Genomic DNA, 20,218 nt, shown 5'->3' with positions numbered 1-20,218 from the left:
AAACCCAGTCCCAAACCAGACTATGTTGTTTCATGACTAATCTGGTACGAACCAGATCTAAAAGTTTAGACACGGAAAGTTTGCTTTTATGTTGTATCTGTCACGGGCTCAGGAATTTCCACATAATTAACTACTTTAAACCTTAATTGGTTGGAAACCAATTTCAACCAGTTTCAAAATAATAATTATTCAAATTTAGCAGTAAAGTTATTACCAGAAAACCTTGAAGAAACAAAGAACTGCAGATGCAATAAAAGAAAAGACACAAAGTGCTGGAGTACCTCAGTGAGTCAGGCAAGGTCCCTGGAGAACGTGGATAGGGACGCTCCATTGGATTGATTCAATTTGGATAACCTTGATATTGAAAACAAATAATGCTGGAAGCACACCACAGATCAGGCAGTAGAGAGTAGAGAAACAGAGTCAACATTTTGAATCCAGGACCCTTCATCAGAACTGGAAATGTGAGAAAATAGCAGAGAGGTGGGAAAGCAGGAGATATGACTGTAGGTGAGATACAGAACAAAGTTGCCAATGTAACAATTTTATTAAAAGCCAGCAGATGAGAGCAGAAAAATCCCACATTGAAATCGAGGTACAGCCACATCTGTGGAGAGAGAGAAACGAAACAGAGATTCTCCCTAAAATTGTTAACAATAGACAATAGACAGTAGACAATAGGTGCAGGAGGAGGCCATTCGGCCCTTCGAGCCAGCACCGCCATTCAATGTGATCATGGCTGATCATTCTCAATCAGTACCCCGTTCCTGCCTTCTCCCCATACCCCCTGACTTCGCTATCCTTAAGAGCTCTATCCAGCTCTCTCTTGAATGCATTCAGAGAATTGGCCTCCACTGCCTTCTGAGGCAGAGAATTCCACAGATTCACAACTCTCTGACTGAAAAAGTTTTTCCTCATCTCAGTTCTAAATGGCCTACCCCTTATTCTTAAACTGTGGCCCCTTGTTCTGGACTCCCCCAACATTGGGAACATGTTTCCTGCCTCTAACGTGTCCAACCCCTTAATAATCATATGTTTTGATAAGATCCCCTCTCATCCTTCTAAATTCCAGTGTATACAAGCCTAGTCGCTCCAGTCTTTCAACATATGATAGTCCCGCCATTCCGGGAATTAACCTAGTAAACCTACGCTGCACGCCCTCAATAGCAAAATTCAAGGTTAAATTCAATAATAAAGTCCCAAAGGCTTCAACATTCCCAGATAGAAGATAAGGTTCAGTTCCTCATTCATCATTGGAGCAATGTAGAAGTCTAAAAACAGTACGTGGGTAGGATGGAAAATTAGAACATAATTTTTACATGCATATACAGCACAGGAACAGGCCCTTTGGGCTGGAATGTCTGTGCCAAACATGATGATACACTAATCTCATCTGCCTGTGTATGTTGGAAGTGAAGAATTGTCAAGCGACATGATATCCATTTTGCACATGTTGCATTCTGGTAAACAGATAGAATGAGTTTCATTTACTGGAAAGCCTGAGCTAAAAACAGAAAATGTGGGAAATTCAGAACATATCTGTAAAAAAAAGATAATTTGTGTCCACTTGTTTTATGTTTTCATGTTATGTCAGAATGTTTTAATATTTGAGGTGTGATATTTTGTTCAATCATGATCTTTTATAGCCAACAATATCTTGTTACTTTTTTGGAAAGCATAATTCATTCCACCTGCCCTGATTCACACTTCAGTTTAGTTTATTATCATGTGTACCGAGGTACAGTGAAAAGCCTTTGTTGCGTGCTAACCAGTCAGTGGAAAGACAATACATGGTTACAATCGAGCCATTCACAGTGATTGATAATCAACCCTTGGGTAATGTCACATAAATTACACAACACATTCACATGCAACCGCAGGAGATGCAACACATTCCCTTCCCACCATCCAGGGACCCAAACAGTGCTTGCAAATGAAGCAACGATTCACATGCACTATTAATGTGTTGCAAATTAGTGCATTGCTCACGATGTGGTTTCTTCTATAATGGGGAAACTAAATGCAAATTAAATGACTGCTTTGCAGAGCACCTGCATTTAGTCCACAAGGGTGACCTTGAGTTTCCAGTTTAAATTCTCCTCCACACTCTTATTCTATGTTTGGCTTCCTAAATGGCTCCATTGATGCATTAGCTCATGGGACAGCATCTCATTTTGTCTGCATATCAGTTTCAGTTTTAGTTTCGTTTATTGTCACATGTACTGACCGAGATACAGTGAAAAGCTTTTGTTGTGTGCTAACCAGTCAGCAGAAAGACAATACATGATTACAATCGATCCATTTACAGTGTATAGATATATGATAAGGGAATAACGTTTAGTGCAAGGTAAAGCCAGCAAAGTCCGACCAAGGAGAGTCCAAGGGTCATTAAAGAGGTGGATAGTAGTTCAGCACTGCCCTCTGGTTGTGGTAGAATGATTCAGTTGCCTGATAACAGCTGGGAAGAAATTGTCCCAGAATCTGGTGGTGTGTGTATTCACACTTCTATACCTTTTGCTTGATGGGAGAGGGTAGAAGAGGGAGTGGCCAGGGTCCTTGATTATGCTGCTGGCCTTGCAGTGGCAGCGTTAAGTATGAATGGAGTCAATGGAAGGGAGATAGACACAAAATGCTGGCGTAACTCAGCGGGACAGGCAGCATATCTGGATAGAAGGAATGGGTGACGTCACCCATTCCTTCTATCCAGAGATGCTGCCTGTCCCGCTGAGTTACTCCAGCATTTTGAGTCTATTTTCCGTTTAAACCAGCATCTGCAGTTCCTTCCTACTCAATAGAAGGGAGGTTGGTTTGTGTGATGATCTGGCCTGGTTTAACATACAGTATGTTAAACTTCTTTAAAATATTGAATTTAACAACTTCAGGTAACCACTTTGTACTTCTTTATTTCAAATTGTTTCTATTTTTTTTCTGTCTCTAACTGATGGTTTTAAAAATAATTATTACCTTGACAAAGTTGACACGCACAGATATATATATTCCCTCTATTTGTTCTACCTCTCCCTGCAACTTAACATGCTTTTATCCTCACTTTTCCAGTTCTGATGAAGGGCCATTGACCCAAAATGTTGACTGTGTCTCTCCACAATGATACTACCTGGCCTGCTGAAGGCTTCCAGTATTTTCTGCTTTTGTTTTTGGATTTTCTCCAGCTGCAGACTTTTGCTTCAATCTTATTAGCAAAGTTTATTGAGAAATGAACATTGGCCAGGATACCAGGAACAATTCTGCTTCTGGTATGTTGCCATGGGATCTTTGATGCCCTTCTGGTACTCCATAATACAAATAGAAGTTAGAAGTTAGACTCGACAAGCTGGTCAGGAAGACCAGCTCTGTCCTGGGTTGCCCCCTCGACTCAGTGCAGGTGGGGGGAGAGAGGAGGATGATGGCAAAGTTAACATCGCTGCTGGACAACGACTCCCAACCCATACAGGACACTGTCATTGCACTGAGTAGCTCCTTCAGTGACAGACTCCTTCACCCCAAGTGTGTGAAGGAGAGATATAGGAGGTCCTTCCTTCCCGCTGCTGTGAGACTGCACAACCAGCACTGCTCCTAGCAGACGAGTCAACAGTAACAGTTAAGAACACACAGAAACTGATGACAATTTATGTATCTTTTATTTATAATGAATGATCTCTTGCTCTCTTGCTATCCACTTTGCTGCTGTAACACTGTAAATTTCCCTGGTGTGGGACGAATAAAGAAATATATATATATATGTTAGAATAAATCAAACAAGAAAAAAACAGCTACAACATCAAGCCTCAAGTGCTTCACAGCCAATGAAATACTTTGGAAGTGTGGTTACTGGTGTACTGTCGGAAATCCGAGCAGGCGCTTTTCTTCTCAATAGTGCCACAGGATATTTTATTGTCACCTGAAACAGGGTCTCAGTTTAACATTCAAATGTGAGAAATGGTACGTCCAATAGTGTGAGCAATCCTAAAGTACTACAGAGTGTGAGCTAAATTGTGGTGCTGAATTCCCAGACATTGGACCTGCCATTCTCAGACATTTCCACACTTCCAACGTGATCCCACCATCAGTCACATCTTCCTATCCTCTCCTCTTCTGCCTTCATTAGAGACCACTCCCTCCCCAACACCTTGGTTCACACATCCCTTCTCATCCAACCTGACCTCTCCCAAGGTACTTCCCCCTACAACTGCTGGAGATGTAACACCTGACTCTATACCTCTCTTACTCCCATCCCGGGATCCCAGCACCCCTTCCACATGAGACAGAAGTTCACATGCACCTCCTCAAGCCTTGTCTACTACATTTAGTGCTCCCTAAGTGGCCTCCTTTACATCGACGAGACCAAGCGTGAACTAAACGACTTTTGCTGAATATTTGTCCTCTGTCTGCCTTGCCTGCTGGATCTCCTATTTGTTTAACTTTTTTTACTTCCCTTCTCATTCCCATAATAATCTTTCTGTCCAGGACCTCCTTCATTGCCTGTGTGAGGCACCCCTCTTGTGTATCCATCTGCCTATCACTTGCTAGGCTTTGTTCCGTCCCTATTTCTCTTTTCCAGCATTCTCCTTCTACTCCATTCAGCCCTGACCTGGATCGTCATTTGTTCATTTCCCTCTATAGATATTACCTGGCTCTTTGTTCCACCAGCACTTTGTGTTTTGCTCGAGATTCCAGCATCTACTGTTTTGTGCCTGCAACTTCTTGACTCGGAGGTGCAGAAACTGGTCACCTAGCCACTACAGAAAACAATGATGTTTAATAGTGTTGTTTTTATGCTACTGATAGGAACCTGTTCAAAATCCACACATATCAAAAATACTGCTTTCAGATCTACAGTTTGCATGGGCAAAGATGAGGTTTCTTGCCAGCAACCCAGAATATTCATCGTGATTTTATAGAGTAAGATTGGAGATAGTACTAAGTGTAATAATTTAGGAAGTAATTCTTTACCTTATTTAAATAAATGTCCCAGGCACAGAAACAAATTGGGAGCTTGTTAAATTTCAGAGTATTGAGGTTGTGAGATATGCTGGAATGGGCAGCAGCCAACGAAAGGCAGTAAGATTTTGACCTGGAAAGCAATTGAACAGACACAATTAAAATCCTGAACATTTAAAAATATTGCATTTTGCGCAAACAACAAAATAAAGGGAATAATAGGGAGACTTGGAAAGAGTTCTGCAAGAAATTTTCAGTGTTAAGTCAACATGGTGAAATGATCTAAGCAAAAAATAGAAAGGTTAGGAAACAACAGTAACCATCCTCTCTAAAGTAAAGTCTAAAGCCAGTGCAGAACAAGTCCACAGAGGCTGGAGTTTAAGATACTCTGAACAGCCCATGCTAGGAGTACAGCATAAATTTTAGTTTCCACACTTGAAAAGTGATATATGTGAAAGATGAGAGTCTTTAGAGTTCAGTGGAATGAAAGGTGACCTTAGTGTTACTCACTAAATCCTTAGAGGGCTTGACAGAGTGAAAACAGGGGAGGATGATTCCCCCACAGAAGAGTTCAGACCTAGGGGTCATGGTCTCAAAATAAAAAGTATGTCATCTAGGATTGAAATGAGAATACATTTATTTGTAATTATCTTCCCCTGAAGGGCTGGTGGGGATCAGTAATTCAAAACTGAGTTTGTTAGACTTTTGGATATTAGAGGATTCAAGGGATATGTGGAAGGAAATGGCAGCATGGTGGAAGATGAGTCGTGATCTTATTGAATGCCAGGACAGGCGCAAGTGACCAAAAGCTGACTGCAGCATGTTCCATTTCCTGTGTAAGAACGATTTAATGAGAAAGAAACAACAGATGAAAAGTTAAAATGTATAAATAATTGGATAGGAATGTAAGTGGCGCAATTAGTATGGATGTCATCAAAATTGGTGGTGTTGTTGACACACAAGAAGATTGTTTAAGGTTACAACAAGATCTGAATTAACTGGGAAAATGGGCAAGGGAATGGTGGATGAAATTTAAAAATGACGTGTGAAGTGATGTATTTTGGGAAGTTAAACCAGGGCAGGACTTACACAGTAAATGGCAGGACTTTGGTGAGTAATTGTAGACCACAGAAACTTAAGGGTGCAAGTACATAGTTCTCTGAAGGTGGCAACACCTGCAGACAAAAGTGGTGAAGAAGGCAATAGGCATGCTTTCCCTCATCAAACAGGACAGTAAGTTCAAGAATTGGGAGATCTGGTTGCCATACTATAGGGAGGATGGGATTAGGAAGGGTGCAGAAAAGATTCAACAAGATGTTGCTGGTGAAGAGGCCTTGAGTGATTAGAAAGTGGATTGGCTGTGACTTTTTCCCTTGGAGCAAAAGTAGCTGAGGGGTGACTTTCTAGAGGTTTATAATATCATGAGGGGCATTCAGAAGTGGATGGTCACAGGTTTTTTTCCCACAGTTGAGGAGTGAAAACCCAAGGGCAAAGATTTAATGTCAGAGGGGAAGGATTTAAAGGGAACCTGGGAGGCAGGTTTTTCACATTGAGGGTGGTGAGTATGTGGAACAAATTGCTAGTGAAGGTGGCAGAGCCTGGTACATGATAATGTTTAAAAGACCTTTGGACAGGTTTCAAAGGTTTCAAATATTTCAAAGGTCTTTTATTGTCACATGTACCAATTAAGGTATAGTGATATGCGAATTACCATACAGCCAAACGAAAAATACCTAAAAACAAAAATGTCACACAACTACTTAAAAGTTAACATAAACATCCACCACAGCGGATTTCCCACATTCCTCACTGTGATGGAAGTCCAATCAGCTTCCTCTTTTTTCTTCCGTGGTCAGGGCAGTCGAACCATCTGTCGGGGCGATCAAAGCTCCCGCAGCTGGTGGTTGAAGCTCCCGCGTCGGGGCAATCAAAGCTCCCATGTCGGGGCGATCGAAGCTCCCGCGTCGGGACGGTCGAAGCTCCTGAGGCTTGGAGTTCCCAAAGTCGGTCTCCAACAGAGCTCCGCGATGTTAAGTCTGCAAGCACCCACGGTTGGAGCTCCGAGGTCGATCCCTGGCAAATGGATCGCGGGCTCCACGATGTTAAAGTCCACAGGCGACCGCGGTGGAGCTCTCAAAGTCGGTCTCCAGCAAAGGCCGCCACCTCCTCGATGTTAGGTCGCAGTGCGGACGGAAATACGATACGGAAAAAAATCGCATCTCCATCGAGGTAAGAGATTAGAAAAAGTTTCCCCCAAACCCCCCCCACCCCCCACATAAAACAAGCTAAAGAACATTAAAAACATACATTTAACACATGCTAATAAAACACAAAGCAGGAAGGGACAGACAGACTGTTGGCGAGGCAGCCATTGTTGGTGCCACCAGGTACATAGGTAGGAAAGGGTTAGAGGGAAGTGTGCCAAATGCTATCAAATGAGACCAGCTCAGTAAGGTACCCTGGCCAGCATGGACAAGTTGGCATAAGGGCCTGTTTTTATGCTGTTTATCTGTATGACTATGACTTTGTGAAGCACAGGTTTTTTTTCAGAGATGTGAAAATGCTTTTGTTTTAATCTGGAGCAGAACAGAACATTGAAATTCCTGAGTCATTTCTTCTCTGAAATGAGACCATGGACTTCTGACCAGATTCCCATGTCAGGGATGTGATTGGCAAAAGAACAAAAGTGAAATGAAGAAATCTTTTGTTTTACATCGGCACTGGTCAGGATCTGGAATGTACTGTGGGTTTAGGTTGAGGTTTCAGTTTATTTTTATCATGTGCACAGAGATACAGTGAAAGTCTTTGGTGGGCTCATGGTAGAGGTGGAGAGGTCAAGCTGGGTTGGAGGTAATGAAGAAAGATTCAGTCAAGCATTCAGAAGGGAACTGGATAAATGGCTGAAAAATAAATTTTACAGGGTTACAGAGAGTATGACTGGCTTGATTGCTCCTATAAAAAGTTGGCATGGACTTAATGGAGCAAATAGTCTCCTTTCTGTACTGTAACCTTTCTGTGACTGTTGTTGGATGTGCACCATGATGTCATGCTCTGTGTTGCATTCCTCTCAGAGCATTAGAGGTGAACTTGGACCGCCACGTTCTGGGCTCCCCCTTGTTCAGCACCCCCAGGGCAACCTGTTCTTCATACTATAGACACAAGGAACTGCAGATGCTGGACTGCCAAGGGAAGACACACAATACTGGAGTAACTTAACGGGTCAGGCAGCATCCCTGGATAGCATGGATAGGCGGTGTTTTGTGTCGAGACCTTTCTTCACTGGGAGGTCCATGAGAAAGTAAATTACTCAGCCACATATCTTGGTCCTCCCTGCCCGCTGCACTGCACCAATTACTTTCCTGATCTACACCCTGCTGACCAAACAACTACACCGACCCTTCTGGTCCCTCCTCACTTGATGCTGGCTTTGATTGCCACCCCTTTCCACAACCGTTTAATGGTCCTCCCGGCTTCCCTGAGATCCCAAAGTTATGCCAGTCCTTCCCGCTCTCCCTCCTTTCATCCCTCCTTCATCCCATCCCCCACAGGGTAGGCCTTTCACTTTACCCATGCTGCCATATCCTTTGATACTCCGTTCCACAATGTAACACTCTCTCCCTTTCTCAACCCCCATGTCCTCACGGGAGAATCCTGGAATACCTTCGCCCCTTGCTGGTGTGACCTCACTCTTTACCCCCCTCCCACTCCTTCACAGGGTAATTCAGTGGTATTCTCCCCAGTAGGCTGGTATTGTCTCATTCCGTCTCACTGGGCAATTCTATAATACCCTCCCACATGGTGAGATGCTGTCCCACTGTACCAACTGCGCCCTCCCCTCTTGGGGCAGATCTGTAATACCCTCCTACTACCCATGGTGGGCACTCTCTCTTCACTTCCCCAGCTGCCCCTCCAGGGTGGTGCTTCCTACATCCCCTTCCAGGGGCATTTCTATAATACCTTCACCCCATGGTGTGATTGGGTTAACATATGACGAGTGTTTGACTCGCTGGAGTTTAGAAGGATGAGGGGGGACCTCATTGAAACTTACCGAATAGTGAACGTCCTAGATAGTGGATGTGGAGAGGATTATTACACTTATGGGAGAGTCCAGGACCAGAGGCCATCGTCTCAGAACAAAAGGACATACCTTTAGGAAAGAGATGAGGAGGAATTTATTTAGTCAGAGGGTGAGGTGAGTCTGTGGAATTCATTGCCACAGACGGCTGTGGAGGCCTTCAATGGATCTTTTTAAGGCAGAGATAGATATATTCTTGATTAGTATGGGTGTCAGAGGTTATGGGGAGAAGGCAGGAGAATTGGGTTGAGAGAGAATGATAGATAGATTAGCCATGATTGAATGGCGGAGCAGACTTGATGGGCTGAATGGCCTAATTCTGCACCTAGAACCTATGAACATGAACTGTGCCAGCCCTACTAATCCCCCCTTAAGGAGCATAAGAAAATAACTGCAGATGCTGGTACAAATCGGAGGTATTTATTCACAAAATGCTGGAGTAACTCAGCAGGTCAGGCAGCATCTCAGGGGAGAAGGAATGGGTGACGTTTCGGGTCGAGACCCTTCTTCAGACTGCTCCCTTAAGGAGCTGTTCGGTAATGCCCCCTCCCCGAGCCCCCATCCTCATGGTAGTACTCTCTGTGTATCTCCCCAGCTGCCTGTCCTGGGTGGTGCCACCTTCCATCGCCTCCCCACCAGGGGCACTGTCCTCTTCCCCGCAGGGTGGCGCTGCCTCTCCGTCCCCTCGCCTCCTCTCACTCTGCCGCAGGCGGGCGCTACACTCCCCTCTGCCCCCACGGGGTGGCGTTGCGGAGCAGCTCGGCGGCGGCTCCCTGTCCCCGGGCTGCACAGTCAGTGCATCCCCACAGAGAGCGGACAACAAGCCGCCCGCCAGCCAGCCGGCAGGCAGGCAGAAAGGAAGAAAGGCAGAAAGCAGAGGCTAATGCAGAACGTGGCTTGAAGAGGCAGCGGAAGAATAAATATATATTGTACATTGATACATATATATATATATATAATCAATATCACAGACGCCCTCTCATTCTGCAGCAACGCCGAGGCAAGACCCCGACCCCAGGCGAGTGTGGATGCAACAGAGAGCAGCAGCAGCAGCAGCAGCCAGCGGCGGTGAACTCAAGGCGAGCGGGCAATGGACCAACACGGAGCGGCGGGCGGGGAGCGCGGCTGGGCTGTCTACTTTCAAACTGCCCTCCTGGTCCTGGGACTTCAGCACTTCGCCTACGGTAAGAATGCAGAAACCACTGAAACTTGTTTTGTTTTCATTTTGCCACTTCTCTGTACTTCAAAGGACCTCCCGACAACCCGATGCATGGGGCTAAAGCAAATTCAGGATTACTTTGAATTTAAAGAGTTGTTGCAAAATGTGTGAGATGCAAAAAGAAGTGCGGAATTCGAGTATATTTAAATGGTAAAAACGTGGAGGATAATAAAAACATATCTTGAAATAGTTACTCTCGCATTTTGTGTCTACTTGAAATAACAACCTTCTCTTCTCCCGATACCCCTCTTGTCATTTTTTTTTTTTTTGTCTGAATGTCTTGTGTTTGATTATGTGTTGAAGCCCTTGTCAATATCACTCGAAGCTTTAAGACTGTGTTTGTTTTGGAAATCTGGTTTAAAATGTTCTTTACTACGAAATGTTATTTGAGGTGTTTTCAATCAGGTTCCAGTGACTCTTTAGGCTAAAGGTATATCCGCTGTGTAAACATTCAACCTTTCAAGTGTGAATTGAAGTTTCTCTTTTTCAATTTTTGCGAGATGCCATGCCAAGCAGCACTTTGCATAGCTTCAGTTTGTGAATGCACTGCCGGGACAATAAGTGAGTAAAATGCAGAACGATCAGGCACTTCACCCCCTCGCTGTCCCGGTGGGGTGCCAGTGGAAGCCTCTGTGAACAATGCGATCTCACTCTTGTGTGGAAGATGAGTGAGATCCCAGCTTGAGACCTCTCCCCCTCAGCCCTCCTCAAACTGTAAGTCGACAGCCACTGTGGAGTCACCAAAAAAAAAAACTTTGGCAATGGGTGAAATTTGCGAATTAACCATCACATCAAGACTTGGGACATAACAAAAATAATCTTATTTTTAACTGTAACTGTGAATTTTAAACAGTGCTGAGTTTTTCCTTTAATTTTGCCAAGTTTCTTCCCCACCCCCTCCTCACTTCTCATGTATTCCATTTCAATCCACGACGCAGATATAGTCCATATTTTAGGTAACACAGATTCTTTTAGTACTTAGAGAAAGTTCGGTATGGTACATTGAATGTGGTTTGGTACCTACTTCACCGTAAGACACCACTGAGAATAAAAGTGGTGCATTTTTAACCTGTGGAAATGTTATGGTTGCAAAACAACCCAGTATAAATGCAGTGAAGAACAGGTTGGGGGAATTTAAGCCATGATGATGTTATGGAGACAATGGACCACTGTGCTGTGGTTTTGCAAATGAGCGAGATTGAATGGAAGGCCACTGCTGTTACTGTTGATCTAATTGATCTGCATGGGAAAGTTAATCTAGATATAAAGGCCTTCGTTCTTTCAATACAAGATGCATCATAAAATTATATGGTAAAGCATTGTTCATTTTTTTATCCTTATGGTTGTTAAATGCCTCTCCCAAAAACTGGGAGAAGAACAGGACACACTCTAACAGGGCATTAACACAATCAAAACGTTTACTCCTGATATGATTATTAGGGTGCGGTTGGGCAGCATCTTGATCATCAAGTAAACAGTTTGCATTGGAATATCATTCCATGTCAGATCTGGGATTTCTGGAACAATCATTCTTGGAAAATTTCTGGCTTCCCGGGTTACATATTAGGGGTTCTGGAAATTGGAATAAATTTTCAAAATGCTGGAAATTTTCATCAAGTCAGGCAGCATCTGGCAGACTGCCTGAGAATTGCTGTTTCATAGAGTCAAAGAGCATGGAAACAGGCCATTCGGCCCAGCTTACCCATACTAACCAAGATGCCCCATCTACGATAGTCCCGCCTGCTCACGTTTGGCCCATATCCCTCCAAACCTTACTTATCCATGTATTTCCCCAACTGTATTTTACTTGTTGATATTGTACCTGCCTCAACTACTTCCTCTGGCAACTCATTCCATATAACCATCCTGTGTGAAAAAGTTGCCCCTCAGGTTTCTATTTAGTCTTTCCCCTCTTGCCATAAACCTATGTCCTCTGGTTCTTGTTTCCTCTAATCTGGTTAAAGTACTTTATACATCTACCCTATCTTATCTATTCCTGTCTATCCGTCGATCCTATTTATTCATTTTGCTGTTTGTCACTTGAGATTAATCCTTTCGAAAATTGGAACTTTCCCCAAACGATGAGATTTCATGATTGAGAAAGATAAAGATATATTAGCAATGGAGAATAAAATAAAATAAATTTAAATCAAATCAATTACGGAAAGAGAATTTGAGGGAATTATACAGAGTGATGGGTGTCAGATGTTATGGGGAGAAGGCAGGAGAATGGGGTTTGGAGGGAGAGATGGATCAGCCATGATTGAATGGCGGAGTAGACTTGATAGCCTAATTCTGCTCCTATCACTTATGATCTTATGAATTTAGAGAGGGAATAAAGGTTTGTTTGTAAATTTCCAAAATCACTGCCTATTGTAACGTGGCTCTGCAGTTTAAATTGTACCTTTCCTGGGCCAAAGATATTGAAATAAAATAGTTAGAATATGAATGTCCTGATTTAAAAAAAAATTGCCAACACATTGTACCAGCCCTAACCACTGTGGTCTCATTAATTAGCAATGACTGCACAATTGTAGCAACTTCTCAAGACTGGGGCAGTTGTAAATGTGCTGACATTTTTTGCAAGACAGAGTGGGTCAAATCATCTCGCAGCTTCCTGCTTCTAAGGGCTGTTGCTCCTGGTCGTGAGGCACTGGACAACTTACACATGAATGTCAGCATGCGGATTTGTAACATCGTTATTTTGGCAGCAAATTCGTTTTTTTAAATCAGTGGAGCTTTCTTATCTTTTGTACAAAGCAGTCCATCTCTTGTCTGATCATTCTGCAAGGGTCATTGCTTCTATGAACTTTTATTTTTCTTGAGCTTCTGAACTCCAGTAAAGCTGTCCTCTACATCTAACAGCATCCTCACTGTTGAACTCACGACTCTTTGAAGCACATTACTTACTCTGACATTATTCTTTTCTCTTATCTCTAAATGCATCTTGGGTTGCTACTTCCTCTTCCTCTGCCATCATTCAAGCCCTGTATTTTGCTTCATCTTCTGGCCTAGTATTAAAAAAAAAAACGCTGTCCTGTTCTCTAGACCATAGATTTTCTTTCATGTGAATAAAAATATACAGAGAGATTTGTGAGGTAACTTGATTGATGTACACTGCAGAACGTTCCTTGTCCTCTGTTCTTTGTTTAAACTCTCAATGTACCTTCAATTTATACAGCAAAGTAAGGGTTAATTTTCATTGGTCTATGAAGAAGCGATAGTGTTTCAGTCTATCCTGTGATTTGGTAGAATTAGAATTGACAATTCATAATGATAGTGGTAGCGACCACAAAAACATTTTTTAAATTGTATCATATGGTTGGAATTTGAGACACTTCAAGTTTAAGGCTCAGGCAAGCAAACAAAACAAAGTTGAGTTGACCACAGGAAAAATAACAGACACAAAGCGAGAGCTGGAATGGAGCGAGTGGGTGTTCTGCAGTTATTGCACTTCTTCTTGGATTCTTCTCAATTTGTAGTTGGGTGGATCCCAATTTACTTACAGATGTTGAGAATGGGAGGAGACAGAATGTGGCCTCCTTTCATTAATGAGACCTTTGAGCTTTTCCCCTTTCTCTCCCAATTATTAACTGTTGCCGGAATGAAGTCTCTCCGGTAATAGTGGCCTTGTGACATGACCGTGTTTCACATGTGTACCGCCGAGATGATGCCAACAGAAGCTATTCAAATCTACAAGGTCTGTCATCAGAGGTGAATCCTTTATTCACCCCACCTCCTTTATTCACCTGAACTACGTTAACGCACGTGCTCAGCCTCCTTTTGCTTTCTCTCTCGCTCTTGTTCTTTCTTTTCACACTGTACCAGACCAGTTCTGCCACTTGTCTAATGGCTGACATTATGAAAGTAAGTAGCTGATTATACATGTCGAACATTAGATGCATAGGCACTTGAATTCACTTTGCAGGATGAAGAAGTCAGACAATTAAAACATTAAAAAGACAATTGCCATGTTTAAAAGACATTTAGACAAGTACGTTAATTGGAAAGGTTCAGAGGGATCTGGGCCAAATGTAGGAAAATGGCATAAACTCAGATAGGCAACCTGGTCGGCATGGACAAGTTTGGCTGAAGAGCCTGTTTCCATGCTGCATACTTCTATTGCTCTATGGATAAAGGAACTGGATATGATCAAGGAACCTATTACATTCAAAATGGCAGATTAGATTGGCCTACTCTGCATGCCTCAATATAACACAACATCGTTTGAGGCAATATGTTTCTCTAGCCATTCTCAGTAAAAATGAGAAGCTGGATCTTGTTGCAGCTGGATTAGGTGGAAGTTTGAAGTCGTAACTTTGGAAGCTGACGTGCAGCCAGACTGAAGTCACGAACCAAACGCAAGCAGCATTGGAATCGCCTCGATCTTTTCCTTGCCACATGCGCATTCACCCGTGCACCACGTGGACTTGTCCACACACACATACCAGCATGGCCAAGTGTCACATGCCCAGGTGCACGCCTGCACAGACTCAGTCACCTGCACACCTTCATTCCGCTGACCACACACAGAGTTTCAGTCTGTCTCCTGCCCACAGTCAGCTCACACACACACTCTTGCACATTGTCTTACACACACGCATGGGCACTCAAGCACAGTTGACGAGTTGATTTAAAGGGTAACAGAATTGTTGTTTAAAAACAGGAATTTTAAAGAATATGGGTAGCAGTCATGCAGAGGAAAATACTAGTCCCGACTTGACAGGTTTACTGACCTGTTGATGTGCTGCCACATTCTGCATTTTTTTTTCTGCCAGTGTACTGTATTCATATTATAAATTGTAAGACAATTCACTCATGCCATTATCTTCATTTATTCTACCAAGCAATTCAATATATTAATTTACATTATGCCAATGCTAGTTATGTTTCATCTTGAAACATTTCAACCACGCACATTTGAGAAGATATTGCAAGGGTAAGTGTCCATTGGCCGTGGGGGTCCAGACTGTGGTCTTTCCCAACAGAACGTTCCTGGTAAAAAGAAACACAAAAAGTGCTGGCGTAACTCAGCAGATCAGGCAGCATCTATGGAGAATATGGAGGGACAACGTTTCTGGTTGCGACCCCTCTTCAAGCTGATTGTAGTAGGGGAGGAGGAAAGCATGAAGATAGATGGGTTTTTGACAAAGTCTAGCAAGTGATAGATGCCAACTATCACATGGCTGAATTTGTCCCACACCCATCTCTCTTCCAGCTTACTCTCCCCCACCCCCACCCACTACAATCGGTCTGAAGTAAGGTCCCGACTGGAAACATGGCCTATCCATGTTCTCCAGAGATGCTGCCTGAGTTGCTGAGTTACTCCAGCACTTAGAGTCATACAGCGTGGAAACAGGCCCTTTGGCCCAACTTGCCCACATCGATCAACATGTCCCATGTACGCTAGTCCCATCTGCCTGTGTTTGGCCAATATCCCTCTAAACCTGTCCTATCCATGTAGCTGTCTAATTGTTTCTTAAACGTTGTGTTAGTACCTTCTTCAACTACCTCCCCCGGCAGCTCAATCCATACACACACCACCATTTGTGTGGAAAAAGTTACCTCTGGTTCCTATTAAATTTCCCCCCCGGACCTTACCTTAAACGGAGACACAGGTTCGATCCTGACTACGGGTGCTGCACTGTAAGGAGTTTGTACGTTCTCCCCGTGACCTGCGTGGGTTTTCTCCGAGATCTTCGGTTTCCTCCCACACTCCAAAGACGTACAGGTATGTAGGTTAAATGGCTGGGTAAATGTAAAAATTGTCCCTAGTGGGTGTAGGATAGTGTTAATGTACGGGGATCACTGGGCGGCACGGACTTGGAGGGCCGAAAAGGCCTGTTTCCGGCTGTAGATATATGATATGATATGATATGATATGATATGATATGATATAAACCTATGTCCTCTGGTTCTTGATTCCTCTACTCTGGGCAAAAGACTCTGTGCATCTACCAGATCAATGGGTCTCATGATTTTTGTACACGTCTATAAGATCATCCTTGCGCTCCAAGGAATAGAGTCCAAGCCTGCTCAACCTCTCACCTATAACTCAGGTCCTTAAGTCCTGGCAACATCCTCGAAAATCTTCTCCGCACCCTATCCAGCTTGACAACATGTTTCTTATAACATGGTGCGCTGAACTGAACACAATGTTCTAAATGTAGCCTCATCAATATCTTATATAACTGCAACATGATCTCCCAACTACACTCAATACACTGACTGATGAAGGCCATGTCTTCTTTTATGTAAACCAGCATCTGAGGTTCCTCGTGTCCTCAGAACCTTTCTAGTGATTGCACCAAGCTTTATTGCATCCCTCAGCATGTACTTCTGTACCTTTGAATCTGCCATCTGGCAGCATTAGCTTGCGGACATCTCCATGCTTAGGAAGACCAACAAGATTGGTTAAAGGGCGTCTTTCCCTGAGTTAATAATCTCAAGTGTGATTCCCTGGGAGCAGCCCAGAGCCCATTCTATTGTGCAGCAGCTTGGGATGAGCTTCAATGAGACACTGCATCTCCTTCCAGCCTCCTTGGCAAATGACAGGTTTAGAGGAGGTGGGTGCCCATCTCATCCATGCTGCAACAACCTTGATGGGGCAGCATACAATGGGATTTAGTCTCTGGCTGTGGACTGAGGGTCCGATGGGGAGAATCCTCCTCATTGCCAGCTGAGCAAGGTCTTGGTGCTTGTTTGTGAGCTTGGCTGATGAGACATTCAGATAAATGACCTTGACAGTCTGCTCAGGGAACCATCCCACAGCATCCACAGTCTCCTTCTCCTGTTGGGGCCAGAGCACAGTCTTTTGCAGACCACTGTCTGATGGACATCCATTACTATGACATGGATGGGTAGAAACTCAGTATGTGGTCAGTCGTAGTATTTGCGAACCCAGACTCTGCATACAGCCTGATGACACAGAGGTCCATTAGGATGAGGGCCACATAGACTATGCTTTTTACCCCCTCCCCCTTCTCTGTATTCATTCAGTAGCTGGCTGATACATCTTATTTATTACAGATCTCTCTTAAATGAGTGGCTGATTGCAAGTGTATGGGTTAGTCAATTGGTTCTGTGGTGGTGTCCTTGTGTTGATAAGGCAACTTTGGAGAACTGTGTACAATTCTGGTATTCCTATTATGGGCAGGATATCATTAGACTGGAAAGGGTGCACAAAAGGCATACAGGGATGTAACCGGGACTGGAATGTTTGTTATAGGGAGATGCTGGAAAGCTAGGTAATTTTCCCTGCCATTTACGAGGCTGAGGTGTGGCCAAGCATGGGTTTATACAGTCGTGGGGGGCATAGATCAAGTGAATAGCCACAATCCTTTTCCCATTGTAGGGGCATCTAAAACTAGAGGGCATGGGATTAATGTGCTGGAGGAAAGACTGAGACAGGACCCGAGGTGCTGGATTTTCACAAAGTTGTGATGTGTGTATGGGACTATCTACCAGAGTAAGTGATAGAGGCGAGTACAATTACAACATTTAAAAGACACTTGGACAGGTACGGGGATAGGAATTGTTTGGAGAGATATGGGCAGGTGCAGGCAAGTGGAACTAGTTCCACTAGGCAACTTGTTCAATATGGACAAGTTGGGCTGTTTCCATGCTGTACGGTTCTATGACTGTTTGACTGTCCAAGCTATTGACAAAGATACAATTAATAAATGTATCAGCATTTGTGGCATTGTGTTGAGCAAACTAGCTGGATCCAAAGGATGTTACGGTCGGTCCTAGCAGCCCCGGTTTGGTCATTGTGGTATTGGGGGAAGCAGAGATGGTTCCTGTTATTCGCAAGGTAGATTCCCCATGGTTGAGTAAATCTCTCCCTTGCACCGTCTCCACTCCTTCCACTCTCACTGAAGAGCTTTTTGATATGCTCACCTACACGCTCATAAGAGCGGATTGATAGGGAACCACCCCTTCAGGCAGACGTTGAAATTGGAGAAAACCTTGTGGGTGAACAGAGAGCTGGTTGACAGGTGAATAATGGAGATAGGTAGTTGCTGTTTTTTGTCCGTTAGTGACAGGCTGCAACACTTGTAAGGTTTTATCAATTGGCCCCCGAGGCTGTGGAATGGGGCTGAAGAAGTCAGGAGCTTCAAATTCTGACACGTTTTCTGAGTCGTTGGCTAAAGAACTGAGTCAGCAAAAGAGAATGATTTGCAATTGTTAAAGTGGTCAATTTGTGAACTACCTTATCTTAATATTGATTGGAGCTGGCTAAAAGATCAAAGTTGCGTTGTGCTGAATGAGATGATTCTGTGGTCATTAAGCTCAGAGGCCAGAAGGTGAACAGAAAGTGTGCCGGCAGGCTTCCTATTTAATGTCTTAAAAAGCTCAATTTCCACCATTTCCCCAGCTTGGATTAATATTGCACACACCTTTATAAAGGTTTCTTCATTTCATTATATATTTTGTAATGTTCTTTTGTGTGCAATCCAACCTCTTGAGATGCAGTGTGTCCCTGGGATAAATGGTGGGTTTTTTTCCCCTCTAAGTGCATTGTGCCTGAATGCTAATCCTTCGTCAGGACTGCAAACTTCTTGCATACCTGCTCTTTAACATTCAATGCATTTGTGTAAATTATGTGCTTGGATTGCACAAGCCAACAGACCATCCGTTAGAGATTTAATTGCAAAATCATACTATTTTAAGTAGATTCCAGCCCAGATTATCTTGATGATTGTGGAGGGGTCAGAAGAAATCAGACAGCATCTTGGTCAAACTTTAGTTCAAGTTTTCAGTAAGATTGGTCTTGTGCTAGTTTTTTAAAAAAACATATAAATCAAGACAATTTTCTAAATGGCATGTTTGTGTTCAGATTAAGCCATATTGGGCAATCACCCAGTATCACATAAATATTACGTTTGGGTAATATCTCAGCCTAACGTCCAAATATGCAAATTATCAACATGTATTAGACTCCTTTTAAAATTATATTTGCATGGTTCTATTTTCCTTGTTATCAGATCATGGTATGATTTAAGATCGTGCAATCTGACTGATAACTATGGGTTAATGTTGTATGTCAGGCAACTTTCAGAAAAGATAAACAAGTAACGCTGGAGATAATGTTATTGACAGTTGCCCATAGTCAGTTGCAAAGATGCATCTTTAAAGCAAAGGCCATCAATATTCCTGGCTTGGGATCCCCGTTTCCTCTCACGCCCCTAAAGTTAATATTTTAACGCATTCTTTCTCATTGATTCTCATTGGTATTCCTTGCCTTTTTTTTAGATCCACAGACAGTGGATACAGACAGTGATGTAGAGGGATATAGAAAAAATGAATGAAACATATGCAAAAATGTAACAATGATAAAGGAAACAGGCCTTTGTTAGTAGTTCCTTCCCACACAGATGATTCCACTATACCCAAGCCAAGGCATTCTGAATCATTTGCTTCGTCTTCTAACTTAAAATAGCAACACATTTTAAAATATCAAAAACATGTAATCACAATTATTATTGGAAAGATAATCTGAAAAAACATGTGGTACTCCATGCTCCTTTGACCACACCGAGTCTCAAGTTATGCAGCCACTTTCAATGTTCTAAGCCTGCAGTATTAGTTCCAGCTTCCCTGCAGGACAGGATATATTAAGATGGCTTTTGCATTCTCTCATTTTTGTGGTCTCTTCCTTAAAGTGTGACCAGAATAGGGCTCCCTTGTTAGCTCAGACAAGCTTATCTGTCAAATTGGTGAGCTGAGCTAAATGGAACCAGAGGCTGTGAGGCTTTCATCCTCGGTCTGTGTTACGTATAACTAATTCAATCAGGGCATCAGTGGAATGTTACAGTGGACCCGGGTCTCCTGATCTTTATCCCTTGTCTGCCCCTGGCCAGCCATTCTTTATGAAGAATGATTTGCGATCATAGGGCACCTTTCGGTTTTGCAGTCAGTGAGATATTGTTGAAGTGTGGCAACTCTTTGGATATAGGAAACTCAGCAGCCAATTTTGCACAAAT

At 43.2% G+C, this 20,218-nt stretch overlaps 1 protein-coding gene across 3 annotated transcripts in view; it reads left to right on the top strand.

Annotated features, from left to right (window-relative positions):
- Positions 1 to 9,923: 9,923 nt before the first annotated feature.
- The window catches only part of ror1 (receptor tyrosine kinase-like orphan receptor 1), a 233,570-nt gene continuing 223,275 nt past the window's right edge, over positions 9,924 to 20,218 (top strand). For all 3 annotated transcript variants that reach the window (XM_078407514.1, XM_078407513.1, XM_078407515.1), the window contains exon 1: positions 9,924 to 10,197. In XM_078407514.1, the coding sequence (XP_078263640.1) occupies positions 10,104 to 10,197 (94 nt within the window). In that variant the 5' untranslated portion in view covers positions 9,924 to 10,103. The remainder of the gene's footprint in view (positions 10,198 to 20,218) is intronic.

This window comes from Rhinoraja longicauda, chromosome 11 (genome assembly GCF_053455715.1).
Source record: "Rhinoraja longicauda isolate Sanriku21f chromosome 11, sRhiLon1.1, whole genome shotgun sequence".
In the NCBI taxonomy this organism is placed as follows: Eukaryota; Metazoa; Chordata; class Chondrichthyes; order Rajiformes; family Arhynchobatidae; genus Rhinoraja; species Rhinoraja longicauda.
The sequence above is the reverse complement of the archived record's forward strand: the minus strand, read 5'-3'. Positions and strand labels throughout refer to the sequence as shown.